This window comes from Nannospalax galili, unplaced genomic scaffold (genome assembly GCF_000622305.1).
Source record: "Nannospalax galili isolate Female #2095 unplaced genomic scaffold, S.galili_v1.0 scaffold272, whole genome shotgun sequence".
Classification (NCBI taxonomy): Eukaryota; Metazoa; Chordata; class Mammalia; order Rodentia; family Spalacidae; genus Nannospalax; species Nannospalax galili.
The window spans coordinates 192,112-208,846 of NW_008331836.1; the positions used below are offsets into that span (position 1 = coordinate 192,112).

The 16,735-nt window shown below is 47.2% G+C and overlaps 1 protein-coding gene across 2 annotated transcripts; it reads left to right on the forward strand.

The window, feature by feature from the left end:
- Window positions 1–6,238: 6,238 nt before the first annotated feature.
- Window positions 6,239–8,868, forward strand: Sox21 (SRY-box transcription factor 21). Of its 2 annotated transcripts, XM_008826997.2 has the most exons (2): window positions 6,239–7,525; window positions 7,592–8,868. In XM_008826997.2, the coding sequence occupies exons 1-2, from the start codon at window positions 7,089–7,091 to the stop codon at window positions 7,917–7,919; spliced, it is 765 nt and encodes a 254-aa protein (XP_008825219.1). In that variant the 5' UTR covers window positions 6,239–7,088; the 3' UTR covers window positions 7,920–8,868. The 2 variants fall into 2 exon arrangements, with proteins under 2 accessions (XP_008825219.1, XP_017652066.1); XM_017796577.1 differs by having other exon boundaries at window positions 6,239–8,868.
- The last annotated feature ends 7,867 nt before the right edge of the window (window positions 8,869–16,735 follow it).

The window sequence follows — 16,735 nt, forward strand, 5'->3', positions numbered from 1 at the left end:
TGTAACTAGACAATATGTCCTACAGTGCATGTACAAATGCAAAATGCAAAGGCTGAGAGCAGTCAACATTTTTTTGAATAATAATGACAGGATTTGCTCTACTATAATTATGATAGTGCAAAAACAAACAAAAAACTAAATTATCAAACAAAACAACACAGAAACTAACTCACATCAATTTTATTTGGGTACTCGTGAACAGTATAAAAGGGCAATCTTTTCAATTAATAGTTCTAAAAAAATGAGGATTCATCTGGAAAGAAACCAACCTCATGGTATCTACAAATATCAATTTCAGGTGGGTTCTGTTAATAGAGAAATAACCCATCTAAAACCAAACATCCCACAGATAATGAACTTGGGGCAATAGTCATATATAAACAATATACATACATATATATATATATACATACACACACACATATATATACATATATGTAAATGAACAAAATCCCAAAAGGACCCACTTGGAAAGAGGGTGTAGTATGAAGGGACTTCCCCACTTCCACAGCTTTCTGCCTCTATCTACAAATAGCAGGAAACATGAATGAAAATGCCCATCCGTGCTCATCAACAAGGAAATAAGCACTAGACTGTGGCATTAGACTGTGGCATACACTGAGCATTAGAGAGCAGCTAAGATGGATGACAGGGGCATGCAGTAAGACTGATGTATTCAAGCAATAGCATTTAATAAAAAAAAGTTAATAAAGATTATATGCAAAAGTTTTCTTATGAAAACTTTTACAAATTAAAAAAATTTTTTTTGAATTTAATGATGCATCAGATTTTTTTGAATTACACAAATATCAAAGAAATTAAGAGGGTTACATTGGGTTTGGAGAACCAATGGATAGTTGACTATACAAATCATTTAATTAGACATAAGTTATGGACATATTTTATTTAGGATGATTTCATAGATGTTTATTAAGTTATTAAATATAACTAATTAAGTAAAAGTGAGCCACCAATGGGTTAATTATGAGAATGTATCAGGAACTGTGATTAAACCAAATTTGTGTTTCACAAAAGAAAGGTAGAGTGGTTGGGAAATGGGAGGGAAACAGAGAGGGTTGGGGAAAATAAAGGCTAAGATTAGATACCATTGTTTGAGAGCCCTTTTAGCAGCCCTTGGTATCAGAGGAAAGGTAGTGACTGGGGTTATTCGCTGGCAAAGCCTCAGTGTTTGCCTTGGGAGGTCCAGGGACTAAGAGGAGTAAATTGCAGCTGACACCAAATCTCTGTTACCACATGAGCCAGGATGGCTGGCAGCAGAGCAGGCAGAACAGACTATGAGGACTGCTAAGCAAAGTGGCTGTTATGTAGCTCTGAAACACCTTACTAGAGAGTTGTCATTGGCCACTCCTCTCTCACAGAGGGAGTCAGGCCCTGAGTGAGTCACAGAAAGAAAGGCTAAGAAGTAGGAAACCTTGAGAATCTGAGCCAGGAAGAGACTGCACCTGCCACTGGGACTGTGACAGAGGTTTAAGGTCATCTGCATAGTGCAAATCCCAGTTGTGCTGTTTGCCACTGGGAGACTTTAGACCAGTTACTGACTCATCTGCTCTCAGGCTCTATTTTCCAGTCTGCAAATCCGAGGTGTACATCTTATTTTATAGAGTGATCCTAAATACACAGGAGGCTGATACATGTAAAAAGGCCTGCTATCTTAAGAACTCTGTACCCGGAGGCTAGAAAGTTAGAAAACTGCTTAGCTAATGAGCTCTATAGCACACCCACATGAGGTAGGTCCTCAGACTGAGCAGGAGGGCCATACGGGACTGGGCAGGAAGATGGATAGGAGGACAGACAGAGAGATTGAAGCTGGGTCTGCCTACCACTGGCTGGGATATTAAGAAATGTATTGGGTGATGAAATGTATCAGTGACCCCACCCTACCAGAAGTCTGTCTCCTCATCTGAGAACTCCAGAAGGTTGGGAAGATTTCTTAAATGACACAGGCCACATGACAGACTGGCTGCCTGTCTAACCTTCCTGGTGTATCTCTGGATTTGTTCAAGCCTAGCTCCCTCCCACTTAAAAGCACTTATCCACAGAGAATTAAATAAAACTCTCCATTGCCTTTACAGGGTCCTTGAGAGCTAAAATCAGAACTTTGTGCAATTGCCTGTCTTGAATTATTTGGAGTTTTTTTTTCCCCCCACATAGTTCTTTGTTGGGGGCACGGTGCAGTGAAGAGGCAAGAGGAGACTGCTGTTGTTTTTCTTGCTTTGTCATCTAGGTCATGCTCTTTTTGGCAATGCTAGCCTGGTTGGGCATAGCCAAGAAGAGTAAAAGTGTCCAATAGAGCCCAAGTTTCCAAGCACGATGAAAGTCAAACAACAGAAATCTCAGTGATGAACATTTAACAGTAACTAAGAAAAGGCCACTTCTCCAGCTATTGACCTCAGCTGCTCTTCTTGTCTCTTGGGATTTGCTTGGACTTTGGAGTTTTTCCCTTTATGGAGCTAACAGAACAGGAGTATGGGAGAGGTATGATAAAAGACTAACATGCTGTCTGCTGCCATCCGCTTATTTCCTTTCTAACAGATTGAAGAGGCTGCAGTGCGTCTGGGTGCAGATATGAAAGTTCATGGATCCTTCCGTTGTGCTCACTTAAGAACAGGGCCCCAAAGTTCTTTCACTATAGTTGCAGGCTCTTGTTGCTCCAGGTCCCAGTGGAAGACTTGGCCTCTGCTCATTGAAGGCATCACCTTTGCTGCCTGTTGCTTCCTCCTGGTCACCATTCCTGTCCTTCCTCTGTTGTAATCTATCACCTCCATGACTCTAAAAACTTCAACAGTGAAATATGTGGGTGAAAATTCAGAGGTGGAGGGTGTGGGGGTGTGGGAGGAGGAAGCGGCCTGGAAAGATGGAGAAAAATGTCTCAGTTCACATTGGGACCCAAGCATTCTCCTGTCTTTTAGGAAGGAAAAAGAAAGTTGGTCTGGTGTTGCCAGGTAGTCTTCTATTCCCTAACAGCCTCATTGCTGCCTCCTAGTGAAAGTTTTAGAATTAGAGAGGAGACCATTTACTGAGGAGGATCTAAGGAGGGAAGGAAAGGAAGTTGAATTTTCATATACCTACAACTTTTTCTACAAGAGTGTGTCTGTTTCTTATTAAATAAGTTTTTGAGTTCAGGTATCACTGTGTTCCTAAGGAAAATACAGGAACTCCCAGATTCCACTGACCAAATTAGCCTCTTCTCTAAGTGCTTACCAAAAGTTGGCAAGACAAGACCCAATCACACCTACTATTCTCTTCAGTTTCTTTGTCCTCTGCCACTCCCTCACGCCAACCATTCCATTTCTTATAGATTAGTATTTTTCATCTTTCAGACAAAACTGTACCATAAATATTTAGGAATATACCACTCTGCCAATAGGAGCATAACAGAGGAGGAAATTAAAAGTGAATTTACATTTTGGTACATATGTATAAAAATAGCTTAATATTTTACTTTGTAAAAGCTCAAACAGATTCAGGCCAGAAGTCTGAAGCCTAATGAGTAACAAAGAAATAAGGCTGCTTCCCTTCAACTCAGTTTTGGGGGGATTTTCTCCTTGGATGTGACGGGCTCAGGTAAGAATATTGCTTCTCCAAAATCCAAAGCTGAAAACCAAATCTCTCCTATTTTGCAGTGTGTGAGACTTTATTTGGTAACTATATGAAGCACACATAGTCATTTTCTTTTCATAACACCTTTGTTTTCTTCAGTTCAACAGTCTTGGGCTCGAATACTTTCAAATTTGGTTCATTCCCTAAACAGGTAATATTGCAAAGTTTAGACTGGAAAAACTACCAAGGAACTTTTATGTATTTGATTTTTATAGTGTATAGTATATATAAGCAAACCTTTCAATCACATACACAAACATTTCAATGAAATTATAATTTATTACAGATTTTAAGACAAGTTTGAAGAGCACAAAATCATTTAACAATATTAGATTAATTTCTTCAATATTTATTTCAATCTTTTTTTTATGTGACGTTCATTTACATGATTAGACTCAACTTTATTCAGAAGGGTTAGTGAAGAACAGTTTTCATACTTTGTGTCCCCACATATATGTTCTTTGTGTGACAGTGCATAATATTTTTGTCTCAAACCTATTATACCAGTTAGTAGGTTAAAAGCTCAGAGATGATAATTTTATATCATATCATCAAGAAACAGTATATTTAATATCCTCATCTATATAATTACACCTGCTTATGTCTTAACATTGTACCACCCAGAGTCTGTGAATGACAAAGTGTCTTTACAGAGCCTGTTTAAGGACTGCGGTTCTGGAGAAATCAGTTCAATTGTTTTAGCAACAGAAGGGCAAAACCACTATAATATAAGCATCTACAAACATGACAGTTTAAGAAAAACAGAAACTCGCTTGCATACCACTGCTGTCTAACATGTCTTCTTTCACAACCAACATTTTAAAAAGCAATCGCTATTCTGCAATTTAAGAGAAAAAAACCAACAAACAAAAACTTCAAAACTAACTTTTAAATAAATAGGATGGCATAAAACAATTACTGTCAATGTCATAACTGCAATCAATGCTTTGTGGTCTTGGGTAAGTGTAAAGACTGAGCATAAACTGCAAGAACACACACAAAGCTAACCGTAATAGAAGTTTCTTACTTGCACGTACCACATGGCCAGGTCAAATTCAAACTGCCAAAGGAAGAAGGCAAGCTACCTTGAGGATAAAAAATAAATCCCAGACAGATCAAGACGTGAAAAAAAAAATGCAAACAAAAATATACTGTTTGATTTCTTTTTTTTAAAAGAGCTTCAAGTATTTTTTTAAAAAAATTGCCATAATAACCAAGCAAGAAAATTGCGCTCAACAGCATGAAAGTAGTCTAGTATGGAGCATGTTTTTCCTTTGTTTATAGATAAATTGCTTATACTTCTGATTTTGGGCACCTCTCAATCGGTGCCGTAAAGTGAAATATTGAAAATCTTAAAGAGATCAACATAGAGATGGCTCTGACGACCAGGATTAAAGGAAAGCAAAAAAAGAGATAAAACAGGACAGAACTGCTGAAGAACTCGGTATTCAGTCAAGGATACATACTCAGCCTAGGCTCTCTCCATTTCCTAAGGCTGGCCAAAATCGCCCTGTAGGTCCTAAGCTATTTTTCACTCCACTACCTCTGAGTGAGCCCATCACCAGGCAAGAAAATGCGGGAAGCGTTTGCTGAAGTAACATCTGGCCCTCCAAGGAAAAATGAGCACTTTCTTGCCATTGGGAAGTCTCAAACATTTTCAGAGATGTGCCCGCCCTCTCCCCAGGCTTAACCCTCTTGCGCGGTAGTTCCCGAAACTCTCCGCTCCCCGGGTCTATCACCTTTCTCCTCCGGGAAGAGGCAGCGGGAGCCGCAACTAAGGCAAGCAGCGTAGGGCCGAACCCGGGCGGCCGGTGACACCAAGAGGTTGCCAAACGCCCAACAGTGCGCAGACTCCGCGGCGCGCGGCGGACTCTCCACTCGCCTAAACCTGCTCTCAAAGAGAAAAGGAGTGGGAGGAGGAGTATTGGGAGGGGGCGAAGGGCGTGGGGGGGGCGATCCTGTTAATATCAGGTCCGGGAGGAGGGAGCGGGAGGAGGCTCCGCTGGTCCCTCCTCCCTCCTGGAGTCCCGGGCTCCTCCTCCTCCCGAGGCCCCAAGATATACACACTCTAAGTCGCTCTGGACATGCACACCCAGCGCCGGCTCCGACCGCGTACATACGCAGGTGGCGACACTCACCTGAGCCGGTGCGGAGGACTCCCGCCGCCTACCTAGCGCCTGAGCGGTGGCTTGGGCCCGAAAGGGGCCCCCGGCGCTACGACAGTGAGGAGAACCGGAGCGGCCTCAGCGCAGACCTGCGATCCGAGGTGATGGCGCGTTTTCTTTAATCCCCCCTCCTCCAGCACCTGGCGCCCGACGCCCATCAGCTCACGGCGCCGGGAGAACCCCGGAGAGAAAAATCTCCCGAGCGCGGCGCACACCGGGGCACAGCTTCCCAGCTCGCTGGCCGAGAGGGGCGCGGCTGAGCCCGCGCGAAAACTTGCGAGAAGTTAGTTGCAATTGTCGGGCGGCGGCGACAGGAGCCTGGAGGAGACGCGATCCGAGGCCAGGCCCACCGCGCAGCACCGTCCGGGAGTCCGGTCTGCCGGTGCGCCTGGAGAGGCTGGGAGCGAAGGGAGCCAGCATGGCCCCGGGGACCTCAGGACCCGGTGACTCGGAGAGCCGGGAGAGTCTCCTCTGAGACCCGGCGACAGGCTAGCGCAAAGCCTCATCCAACCTCCTTCCTCATCCCTTCTGCGCGAAGGCCGAAGAGGAAGGCTCGAGAGGCAGGTGTTGGGGGGGAACATTGCCCCCCCATCTCCTGAACCTTTGGGGATTCCATCAGTGCACCCTGATCCCAATCCAGAAGACCGGACGGTGCTGGACTTGTGTTTCCATCCATCACGGTGCTCTGCTGGCCCTTGGAACGCCCGGACCCTCCTCCGCTTCCCCCTCCTCTTCCTCCTCCAGGGCCACCCCCTCCCCCACTCCCATCTGCTTGGGCTGTCAAACGAGAAAGTCACCGAGGAGAACCCAAACACTCCAGCCACCGAGAGTCCCCTTTGGCACTTGGCAGCGCGCAGCGGCCGGCTACTCTTCTCAACTTGCTGGATCCTCCGCCGCGCAACTTTCCCCGCTGCTTGGCTTTTAAAGCACAGCAGACCGAGAAGGGGGAGAGCGGTGCCCGGTAGTGGCCACCTGCCGGGAGTTGGCGAGCAAACGCCACCGGACAGAAGGACAAAAAGAAAGCAGAGGGCAAAGCGCCACCGCGGACTGGGGACGCCGCAGAGAAGTTCGGGGGTCTCAAGATTTTCTCGAGCTCTCGGCCGGGGAGACCAAGGCGGCCAGGGGCGCAGCGCCGCGATCCTGGGCTGGTCCTGCGGTCCCCTCTTCCCGCGCGGGAGCGACTCCGGGACGCTCGCCCGCCGGCCGAGCGGGTCCCCGCGGGCAGCCAACATTGATTTCCTCCGGGCCGAGGGCGAAGGCCCGGGAGGCGGCGGCGGGTTGCAGCCGCGGCACGGCGACAGCATGTCGAAGCCGGTGGACCACGTCAAGCGGCCCATGAACGCCTTCATGGTGTGGTCGCGGGCGCAGCGGCGCAAGATGGCCCAAGAGAACCCCAAGATGCACAACTCGGAGATCAGCAAGCGCCTGGGCGCCGAATGGAAGCTGCTCACCGAGTCGGAGAAGAGGCCGTTCATCGACGAGGCCAAGCGCCTGCGGGCCATGCACATGAAGGAGCATCCCGACTATAAGTACCGGCCGCGGCGCAAGCCCAAGACGCTGCTCAAGAAGGACAAGTTCGCCTTCCCGGTGCCCTACGGCCTGGGCGGCGTGGCGGACCCCGAGCACCCGGCGCTCAAGGCGGGAGCTGGGCTGCACGCGGGCGCGGGAGGCGGCCTGGTACCCGAGTCGCTGCTCGCGAATCCGGAGAAGGCGGCGGCCGCGGCCGCTGCGGCCGCCGCGCGCGTCTTCTTTCCGCAGTCGGCCGCCGCCGCCGCCGCCGCCGCTGCCGCCGCCGCTGCGGGCAGCCCCTACTCTCTTCTTGACCTGGGCTCCAAGATGGCAGAGATCTCGTCGTCGTCGTCCGGCCTGCCGTACGCGTCGTCGCTGGGCTACCCCACGGCCGGCGCTGGCGCCTTTCACGGCGCGGCGGCGGCGGCTGCAGCAGCGGCGGCAGCCGCCGGGGGGCACACGCACTCGCACCCCAGCCCGGGCAACCCGGGCTATATGATCCCGTGCAACTGCAGCGCCTGGCCCAGCCCGGGGCTGCAGCCGCCGCTCGCCTACATCCTGCTGCCCGGCATGGGCAAGCCTCAGCTGGACCCCTATCCTGCGGCCTACGCCGCAGCGCTATGACCCCGCGGGGCCCACTCGCGAGGACTTGTGTGCACACGTGTATATATGTATAGATACGAGTCCCGCGGCCTCCCCGTGCGCCCTCCCGCGACTCGGGGGTCGGGTTTGTTTGTACATAGATGTATATAGGTGTCAGGCAGAGGCGAAGATGCCAGTCCGGGCTCGAGTGGCCGAGCGCGCCAGCTGCAGCCAACTTTAAAGAGGGCTGTTGTAAATGTGCCAGCATTTGATGTTCGCTTTGCACTTCGGAACCTGTTGCGTTTTGATCCATAGAGGCGGTGGAGTCGCTTTTTGACGGGCTTTCCAGTTTTTTGTTTTGGGGGTTTTTTTTTGTTGTTGTTGTTGTTGGATTTTGCTTTTGCTTCTCATTTGACTTTTCCCTGCCCTCTCCGGTCTGTGTTGCATGCACTCTGTTCAAATGTTAGGTCTGAAGTAGCTGGCACAAGGGAAAAGCTGTGTCATCAATTTCTTGGAGTGGGATGGCCCTGAGTAGCCTTGCTCCTTATTTGTACTGTTTGAACTCCGCAGATCTCCGTTCTATCGAGCAGGACCCCCACACCGGATCCTTTCTTGACCACTGACCAGCTCGAATCTGGCCTTTTGTATGTGAGACGATCTGTTTCTTTTGTTTATCATGCCGTATGCAAATCAAAGCAAGAGCCTCCCCCTCCCCACCCCCCGCCCAGAGCAAGAAATGCAAAGAAATAAGTGTGAGTAGGAAGTTGTCAGTAGGATATTCTACCCCTGAAAAAGGTTCTAGAACTCTCCCCAGAGTCTACTGGCTTGGATTTGTGACGCAGTTTACAAAAGTGTGGGGAAGAAACACTTGCTGTTTTTCCCTTTTGGCTGAGTTCACCTTAAGACTGTAAATGTGTAAATGTCATTGAGTCTTGGAAAATGTGTTATTTTCGTTGCCCTAAATTTGAGTCGATTTTAGACTCAAAAAATGTTGAGCAAATGTCAAAGTTAACGTTTAAAAATTGCGGAAATATTTCAGAGTCGCAATTTTATCTAAGATTAAAATCAGACTTTTTGTCTGAGTCATAATTATATATTTATTACTTAGCAAAAGTGAAAAAAATTAAAAGCACAGAATTGTTTTGACAGATGCCTCTTATTTTCAACTAGAATTTCTCTCCCAAGTTAAACCATTTTAAAGTGTTTTGGAGTTCCCATCCGGATTAGCTTCTTTTATAGATCGCCTGCAATTCACTTGCAAATTACCATAAAACACGGTTTAGGGGGAAAAACCTTCCTCAATTATAGCTTTTTTCTTTCTTTTTTAATGTATATATTTTGACTAATGGTTGTGAAGTTGGCTAACCTGTATTTAGTTTCATTTTGGCTTTATGTAATATAAAGTTTTTAAAAGTTTAAATATTGGTTTTAACTCTAATGTGTAAATGATTTTCTTGTGCGATCTTCTAATTTAATATTAGATGCGTCTAAGATATCTGTAAATTAGAACCCTACTATCACTCTGTTCATTTTTTTTGAACAAAGAGTTTAAATAAAGCCTGAACCAGGGAAAAGAGAAAACCCTCTATTTCTTGTTGAGTTCCTAACAAGATTTTTATCTGAATTGCCCTCACGGTGCCTGGCCCAGGTGAAGTGTAAGGTATCCTCCAAAGGCCGTCTTTGTTTCACTTTTGAATAGATTTACTAGGAAATCTAAATCAAGCCATTGTTATTCAGAGCCAAAAACCTGATTTATCACATTTTTAATCGTGAATAGGAAAGAAGATAAAAAAAAAAAAAACCAAGTAGTTGCATTATCTTTAGAAAAAAATAAAAGGCATTCATGAACCACTAGAAGAGGGCTCATTGAAAATATCTAGACTGTTCAAAGCACTCCACCAGTTTCCAGTAACATTTTAAGAGGGAAAAGTTGCCTGACCACTTTATCTTGTTTGCAGAAGAGCCTCACCACTTAAATCAGTGTAATTTGTTCACATATCTTTAGGGTATTCCTTATTTGCACCTTAAGGATTTATTTAGAAGGGTAATCACTGCCAAGAGAAATGTACAACTTTTGGCCTCCTTGGGGCTTTATTCTGTCATGTTAATAGCACTACAACAGAAGTACAGCATAGCAGGTTCTAATGAAAGGGTTGAATTTCCAGAACTGGGCAAGTCTCCACTGGAGAAAAGTTTTTAAGTTCATAAAGCATTTTAGTTTTAGAAAGGAAATGGTAGGGCACCAGCAGAATATCAGGAAGGAAAAAAATAAAAAAAGACTTGAGGAAGTGTGGTGTTTCCCGCCCCTCCCCCCCCTCCAAGCTCCAGAGGTGGGAATTCTCAAGATTCTATGTACAAGTTTTGAACTTGTTTCCCGATTGACAGAAGCCATCCCCGGAGCTGCACGTCTTTATGAGCAACCCAAGTCTTTAAAGTCATTGTTTTCTCCCAACGGAATAATATTTTAAAAACCATGAAAAGTTTTGGAAATGTGAGAAATAGGCTCTACTGGTTTGACCCTGATTCACTAATTAAAACGATCCCTCTCCTGTTATTCCCCAGGCTCTTTGCAATATTATAAGTTAATTCATATGGTTCTGAGCGATTATGCAAAACTAATTTGGACTGTCCAGGGGTAATTATCCCTGACACGGTTAATTAAATCCTTTCAGAGCTTCGTCTTTCCCTTTTGTAGTAGCCCATCACTTCTCAACACGGAACTTCCTGCGGCTCGCTGGAAATCACCCCAGCCCTAAATCTCAGTAACCTCCACCGCCTTCCAGCCCGGCCTCTCCCGCCTAAAGATTCCCCGCCCCCTCGAGTCCCCTCCCCCCTTTCCCAAAGACCAGCATTTTCTGGGAGAAACTCTCTGAACTTAGAAGATAGAGAAGACTAGAAAGAAGGGTAATGGGAAGGGAGAGGTCCTAGGGAATGGGGGAGCACTTGGGACACATTGCCAACGGATTGACCGGCTGTTAGAACTCTGGACCCCCCCCCCCTCCACGACTTGGTTTATCACCCACTCTGGCTCCAGGGTTCTTATTAACAAGTTGGCGGGTTCCACACCTAGAGAGAGAACCTCGGCTCCAAGTTAGACTGTGTAGAAATCTGGGGTGGGAGTGGAGGTGGGGATGGGGTGGAAGGAGCAGCGCCCAGACTAGAGCGCTTAGGGAATGGGCCTGGGTGGATGGGTGCCAAAATCCGAAAGAAAATGACCCAATACAGCGCTGGGACTGGGTAAAGAGTGTCTCTGACACTGTGTCTATCTGCTCTTTCTCTGTCTCTGTCTCTCTTATCTCTCATTTCCATCTTCATCAATATTTTCATGCATTGTCTTTCCTTGCCCTTACACCCTCTTATTCTTCCCTCCCTCCCTCCTCTCTGTCTCTGTCTCGCTCTCTTTTTCTGTTTCCCGCTTTTGCCCTTCCATTTTTCAGTTTAAGATTTTTTTAAAGCTTGAGGACATTTCTTTGGTAGTCAGGATCGCTTAAAAACCTTAAACAAACCTCATCTCAGAAGGACCAGGAAAGTTGCTTCTGGCTTTGCGCTAACAGGTGGGATTGTGTTTAAACTATAAGGGCTGATGCTGGGGGACTCTGCCGCCAGGGGGTGGCTTCAGGGGAGCCGAGGACAATCCCCACCCCTTCCCTCCAGGGGCCAAACAGTGCGGATCTCTCTCTTTTGCCCAGGCGCAATAGGAGCGGAGGACTCATCCCAGGACCCGCGGAGACCCGCGCGCCAGCCAATCAGAGCGTGGCTAGCGCTGCGCTGGCTGCCGGGTCCTCCCAGCGAGCCGAGTCCCCGCATAGCGCCCGCCCGAAGTGGCTGCGTCTTTCTCGCGCCCACATCCAAAGGAGGCAGAGAGAGCCATCCTAACTTTATTAATCTCTCCCCTGTTCTTTCTCCCTCAGCCCAGTGCATCTCAAAGGTCAGCTCTTTTCTTTTAAAAGACTGATATTATTAATTCACTGACAATCTTTCCCCCTTTTTCTTTTTTCTCTCTTGCAGGGGAAAAAAAGAGGGGAAATAGTGAAAAGAGCTTTTTTTATCCTCTTTTTTTTTGTCCTTCAGTGGGAGCGTTTAGACAGTCGAGGAGGTTTTGTCAAGGAACAAAGCGCAGGGTTGGGAGGTTTTGTGAGAGTGTTGTTTGTTGAAGTGGAGCTAAGAAAAAGCGGCGGCTTTCTCCTCATTGTGAAGAAACCAATCACTGGTATTTGGAAAACTGTTAGCATTGTGCACTTCTGCTGTGTCCATTGTGAGGCGTTTCTTTTCACAAGGTTTTTTTTTCAGCCGATCCAGCTGGCCGGAATGAATAGCGGTGCAATGTGTACACGCTTTGTCCCTCCGGCCTTCAAGTAGCCCCCGTTGAATAGACTAAGTTGACACTGCGTGACAGTGAAACAACATAATAAAAAATACATGAGCCCCTGAATAGGAGCAGGCGCATAAATAAATAAAGTGGGTGACCAAAACTGGATAAACTGAATGACAAAACGGTGAAAGGGGAACAAAAAGATATTTAACACGCTAGATTAGCATTAGAATGCAATCTACAAGGCAGAACAATTGATGAATAGGTTTACCGGCCAAGAAAGAAATGGACTAAATGCCCTTTGAATGGATATGCTTTTTGCAAGGGCTTTGAATAGATATGCTTTTTGCAAGGGCTGAATGGGAAAAGGTAAAGATGAAGCTATGTAAATGAGTGGGGGAACTTTTATATATATTCTTTAAACATACACACACACACACACACACACACTGCAAGGGTAGAGTGCTGCCTCAGAGTGTTTATAGAAGCAATAATTGCCATTATTAGCATTGTCTGCAGCAGATAGAAATTGAACAGGTTGGGATAATGTAGGGTAGCAGTAATTATTCCTCTAATTAATGGTTCTTTGCTAGTTGAAGAAAGAAAAAAGGAAAGGAGAAATAAAAGTTATGTTTCCTTGTGTCCATTTGCCGAGCACTGGAATCTATGTGGCAGTGAAGCCTGGCAATGCTGAGATGCATTCTCATCTTTAAACATTCCAGAGAACCAATTCTGGGGCTCAAGGATAGTGCATCATTTCACTAATGCTGTATTTGAGAGTCTCATATAGTGTCCGGCACTTGATAGGTGAGCTCAATGAATAGTTGTGGAATGAATGAATGAATGAATGAATGGATGAATGAATACAAACTTACTGGGGGAAACCCAGCCTCCTCATGGAAGTGGGAGGAGGCTAAGGAGCTACCCCAGGACAATTTCATCTTTTAGAGTTGTACCCTTTATCTAGAAGGGGAGAGTCCACCTTGCTAAAAACCTTGCCCCCAGCCTAGTTGAGCCATTGAAAAAAATTCCAAATGTTAAAAAGGGGGAGAAAAAGAAAGAAAACACAAGAGCCATTACGAGTAACTGCAGCCTCCCCCTTTCCTTCCTTGCCTTGTCTGCCAAAGTCAAAGTCAAGATGGAAAGGTTGTGAGAGGTACTCACCTTTAGGTAAGCAAATAATACCCACTCCTGTAAAGACTATGTAAAAAAAATTAACTTTGTCTCTTTCAGTTTCTTTCTTTTGCCCCCTTTGGGCTTCTAGTAAGTTCTTGTTTGAAACCCCCTCACCTCCCAAGGGACAGGGCTTCCCCTGGTTGCATCACCAGCCGGAGGCTGCAGGAACCTGCAGAGGTGTGGGCACCCTTGGGTTTCTTACCCTGCTCCGGAAGTGTCCATACCCGCCTTTGCCTCCACAGTATAAAATGTTTTATTTCTGATGGTTCACCACCAGATCTGGGGACCAGTGGACTAGCTGTCTAATTTTGCAGTAGCGCTGCCCATACTGTCCTTGACCTAAATGGAATAATGCAGATTATACAGTGCCCACTGACAGGTCCCGACAAAGACAGAGTCTCAGGGCTTCTCAACTGGATGGCAACTCCCCACCTCCCTGACAGCTGGCCTGAATGAAACTTCACACTTGGCACAAATATGAGTACCCCAAATAACCAAAGTAGTGTTCTCCCCCCCCCCACCCTTTTAATAAAGCAGTTCAGTCTCACCAAGTGCCTGGAAAAGTCTTGCCAGTTTTAAAATGTAACCTGAGCCTTCTGTGTTTCAGCTTCTCTTAAAACATGCAAATTCCTAGAGATCAACAAACCTGAAAATTTTTGGAAGAGCTCTATCTAGATAAATCCTTAGGGAAGGGATTTGTATGGAGGAGATAAAACTCGAGATTGAAGTAGTGAGAGGGCAAGGAGGAAGGGAGCTTTTGGATTGGGTTTCCAGGGCCAGTGCAACTGCTGGGCCTTCAAGGATACCTGACATAGCAGGTCCCTATATGGCAAGGGGCTCAGTTGCCTTCACTTTATGAGGTCCTCTCCTTGCCAGGAGACCTCACCCTGGCCCCTGTGCCCAGGATTCCACTCACACTTAACTCCAAGAAGTAAGAATCAGCTATGGCCTTTTAATCCTTTTGAAGATGTCTCCACCTGTTTTCTGTCTCCTTCAGGCTCCGAAGGAGGGGCTGTTGAGGGACTTTTTGACAAACAGAAGTTGAAGTGCTAATTGCAAACACCCCAGTGCTCTCCTTGAACACGTTTATTATCATATTAGCCTAGGACTTGGAGACACAGGCCTATTACTTATTTCGAGCCTCTAGGGAAAGAATTCTAGTGAGATCGACTACTAAAACCAGATTTCTTCAGGGAAATTGCAGGGAAGTCTCCAGGCACTCCTCTGCAGAAAGAGATTCCTGGATTGCTCATTTCACTTGCGAGCACTCTCCCCAAGCCACTTGGCCCCTACCATTTGATTTTGCTCCCCCCCCCCAAGGTAATTAGCCCTTAGCAGAAAGATTAAACTTCCAGAAGGGGAAGCAGTGTCCAAGATAACAAGACCAAGCGAGGCTTTTCATATAGGCTGTCTCTGCCCGGCCACCTTTTCATGAAGTGCGGAGTGGAGAATCAGCCTAACTTTGAAAAGCCTCTGAGGAACTGGAGGGAGGCGGGGCGGGGGGCGGCGAACAAGCTTCCTACAGAGTCAGCATTTCCCACGTGGAATTGCGGCGGAATTCAGGGTGCAGGCGGGAGACCAGCAGATCTTCCCAGAATCCTCTGCCGGTTATGCCAACTGAAGTTCTGGGGAGCACTTAGAGCTTTCTCTTTTTGCTCTGTGGATAGTTCATGCCCCAAAGCCGATTTACTTACACCTTGGGGGCGGGGAGGGAAGAGAGAGAGAGAGAGAGAGAGAGAGAGAGAGAGAGAGAGAGAGAGAGAGAGAGCCAGGTTTGGAGTGGACCCTGGCTTTTGTCCATTTCACCATAGGATAAACCACAGACTTACAAGTCGTCGCTGGATTTCCACCAGGCTGGTGATCCACGCGGGGCATCCCAGGAACCAAGTTTATTGTGTGGGACTGAGACTACATGCAAACAGTAGTTCTCCGCTACAAACATTTGCACGAGCGCTCTCCCTCCTCTCTCACGCTCTATTGAATTTTTGGAATAGATGTTTGGTCTTAAATTGGGCTATCTGAATGGTCGCCTAGGTCGCCTCACCCTACAAAGACCAGCTCAGTGCGGAGGAGGCACGCAGAGCCCGGGAAAGGACGCAGACGCTCTGGCAAAATAAGAGCAGGGTGAAACTGCGGGAAAGGAGCGGTGGAGCGGAGAAAAGGAGAGGTTCAGAATGAGGAAAGGGATCAGCATTGAAACAGTGCCGAACTTCTTCAAGTTCACGGGAGGAAGCAACCTTGAGACACCACTGAGGTCAGCATCCCGGCCCTGACCCCTCCGCAAGCTCCTGCCCTTTCAGCGCTGAAAGATGAAACCCCGCTGGGACAGGACGGGAGAGCCAGGCGGTGAGCACTAGGGCTCGGGCAGGATCTCCCCGAAAACCCTACCCCAGGACTGGAGCCACTTTAGAAAGAGGAGTCTCTGACGAGGACCAGTTTCTTGTCCACGAATTTAACCCCTGCAGACCCATAGTCAAAACAGATTTCGTACAGGCTGAAACTTAACTGACTTGTGGGAGAAACTCCAAATTAATAATAATAATAATAATAATAATAATAATAACAACAACAGCAATAAGACTAAGTAACAGAACTCTCATACGACGTTGGAAGGAACGTCGGTGCAAGTGAAGGCTCCTTTCCTTCCGGAAAAGTCTAAACTGCTTCTGTCCCTTAGGACAACCCAGGAGCATATTCCCAGCTCCAGCGGAAAGCCTTCTCCGCAGCCACCGGCCAACTTCAGGCTGGATGACAGGACAGGCGGGAAACCAGCAATAAGACTAAGTAACAGAACTCTCATACGACGTTGGAAGGAACGTCGGTGCAAGTGAAGGCTCCTTTCCTTCCGGAAAAGTCTAAACTGCTTCTGTCCCTTAGGACAACCCAGGAGCATATTCCCAGCTCCAGCGGAAAGCCTTCTCCGCAGCCACCGGCCAACTTCAGGCTGGATGACAGGACAGGCGGGAAACAGGTGCCAACCTGGGTGTCACTGGACACCCTTCTAGCCGGGATTGATGGCTTTCCTTTTCAGGGACTAGGTTTTCTCCTACAGTTAAAACAAACAAACAAACAAACAAACAGACAGACAAGCAAACAACAGCAAACTTAAAACTTGGGTAAGTCGTCGGAGTGGTTGATTAATATGTATGGCACCCGGCTGTTTAAGGAGCGTGAATAAACACGAGCCAGCGGCGGCGGCTGCGTGCACCAGCACGCCCTGCGGGGCTAGGGCGGGAGGACTGGCTCCGCACAGACGGAGCTGACTCCTGATTCCCGCGTGCGAAGCTAAGCCCGCGCGAGCCTCGGAGCCAGACACTTGGCACACACCCCTGTGCGCTCGAAGCTGCTCGAATCCGCGCGCATCCATTCC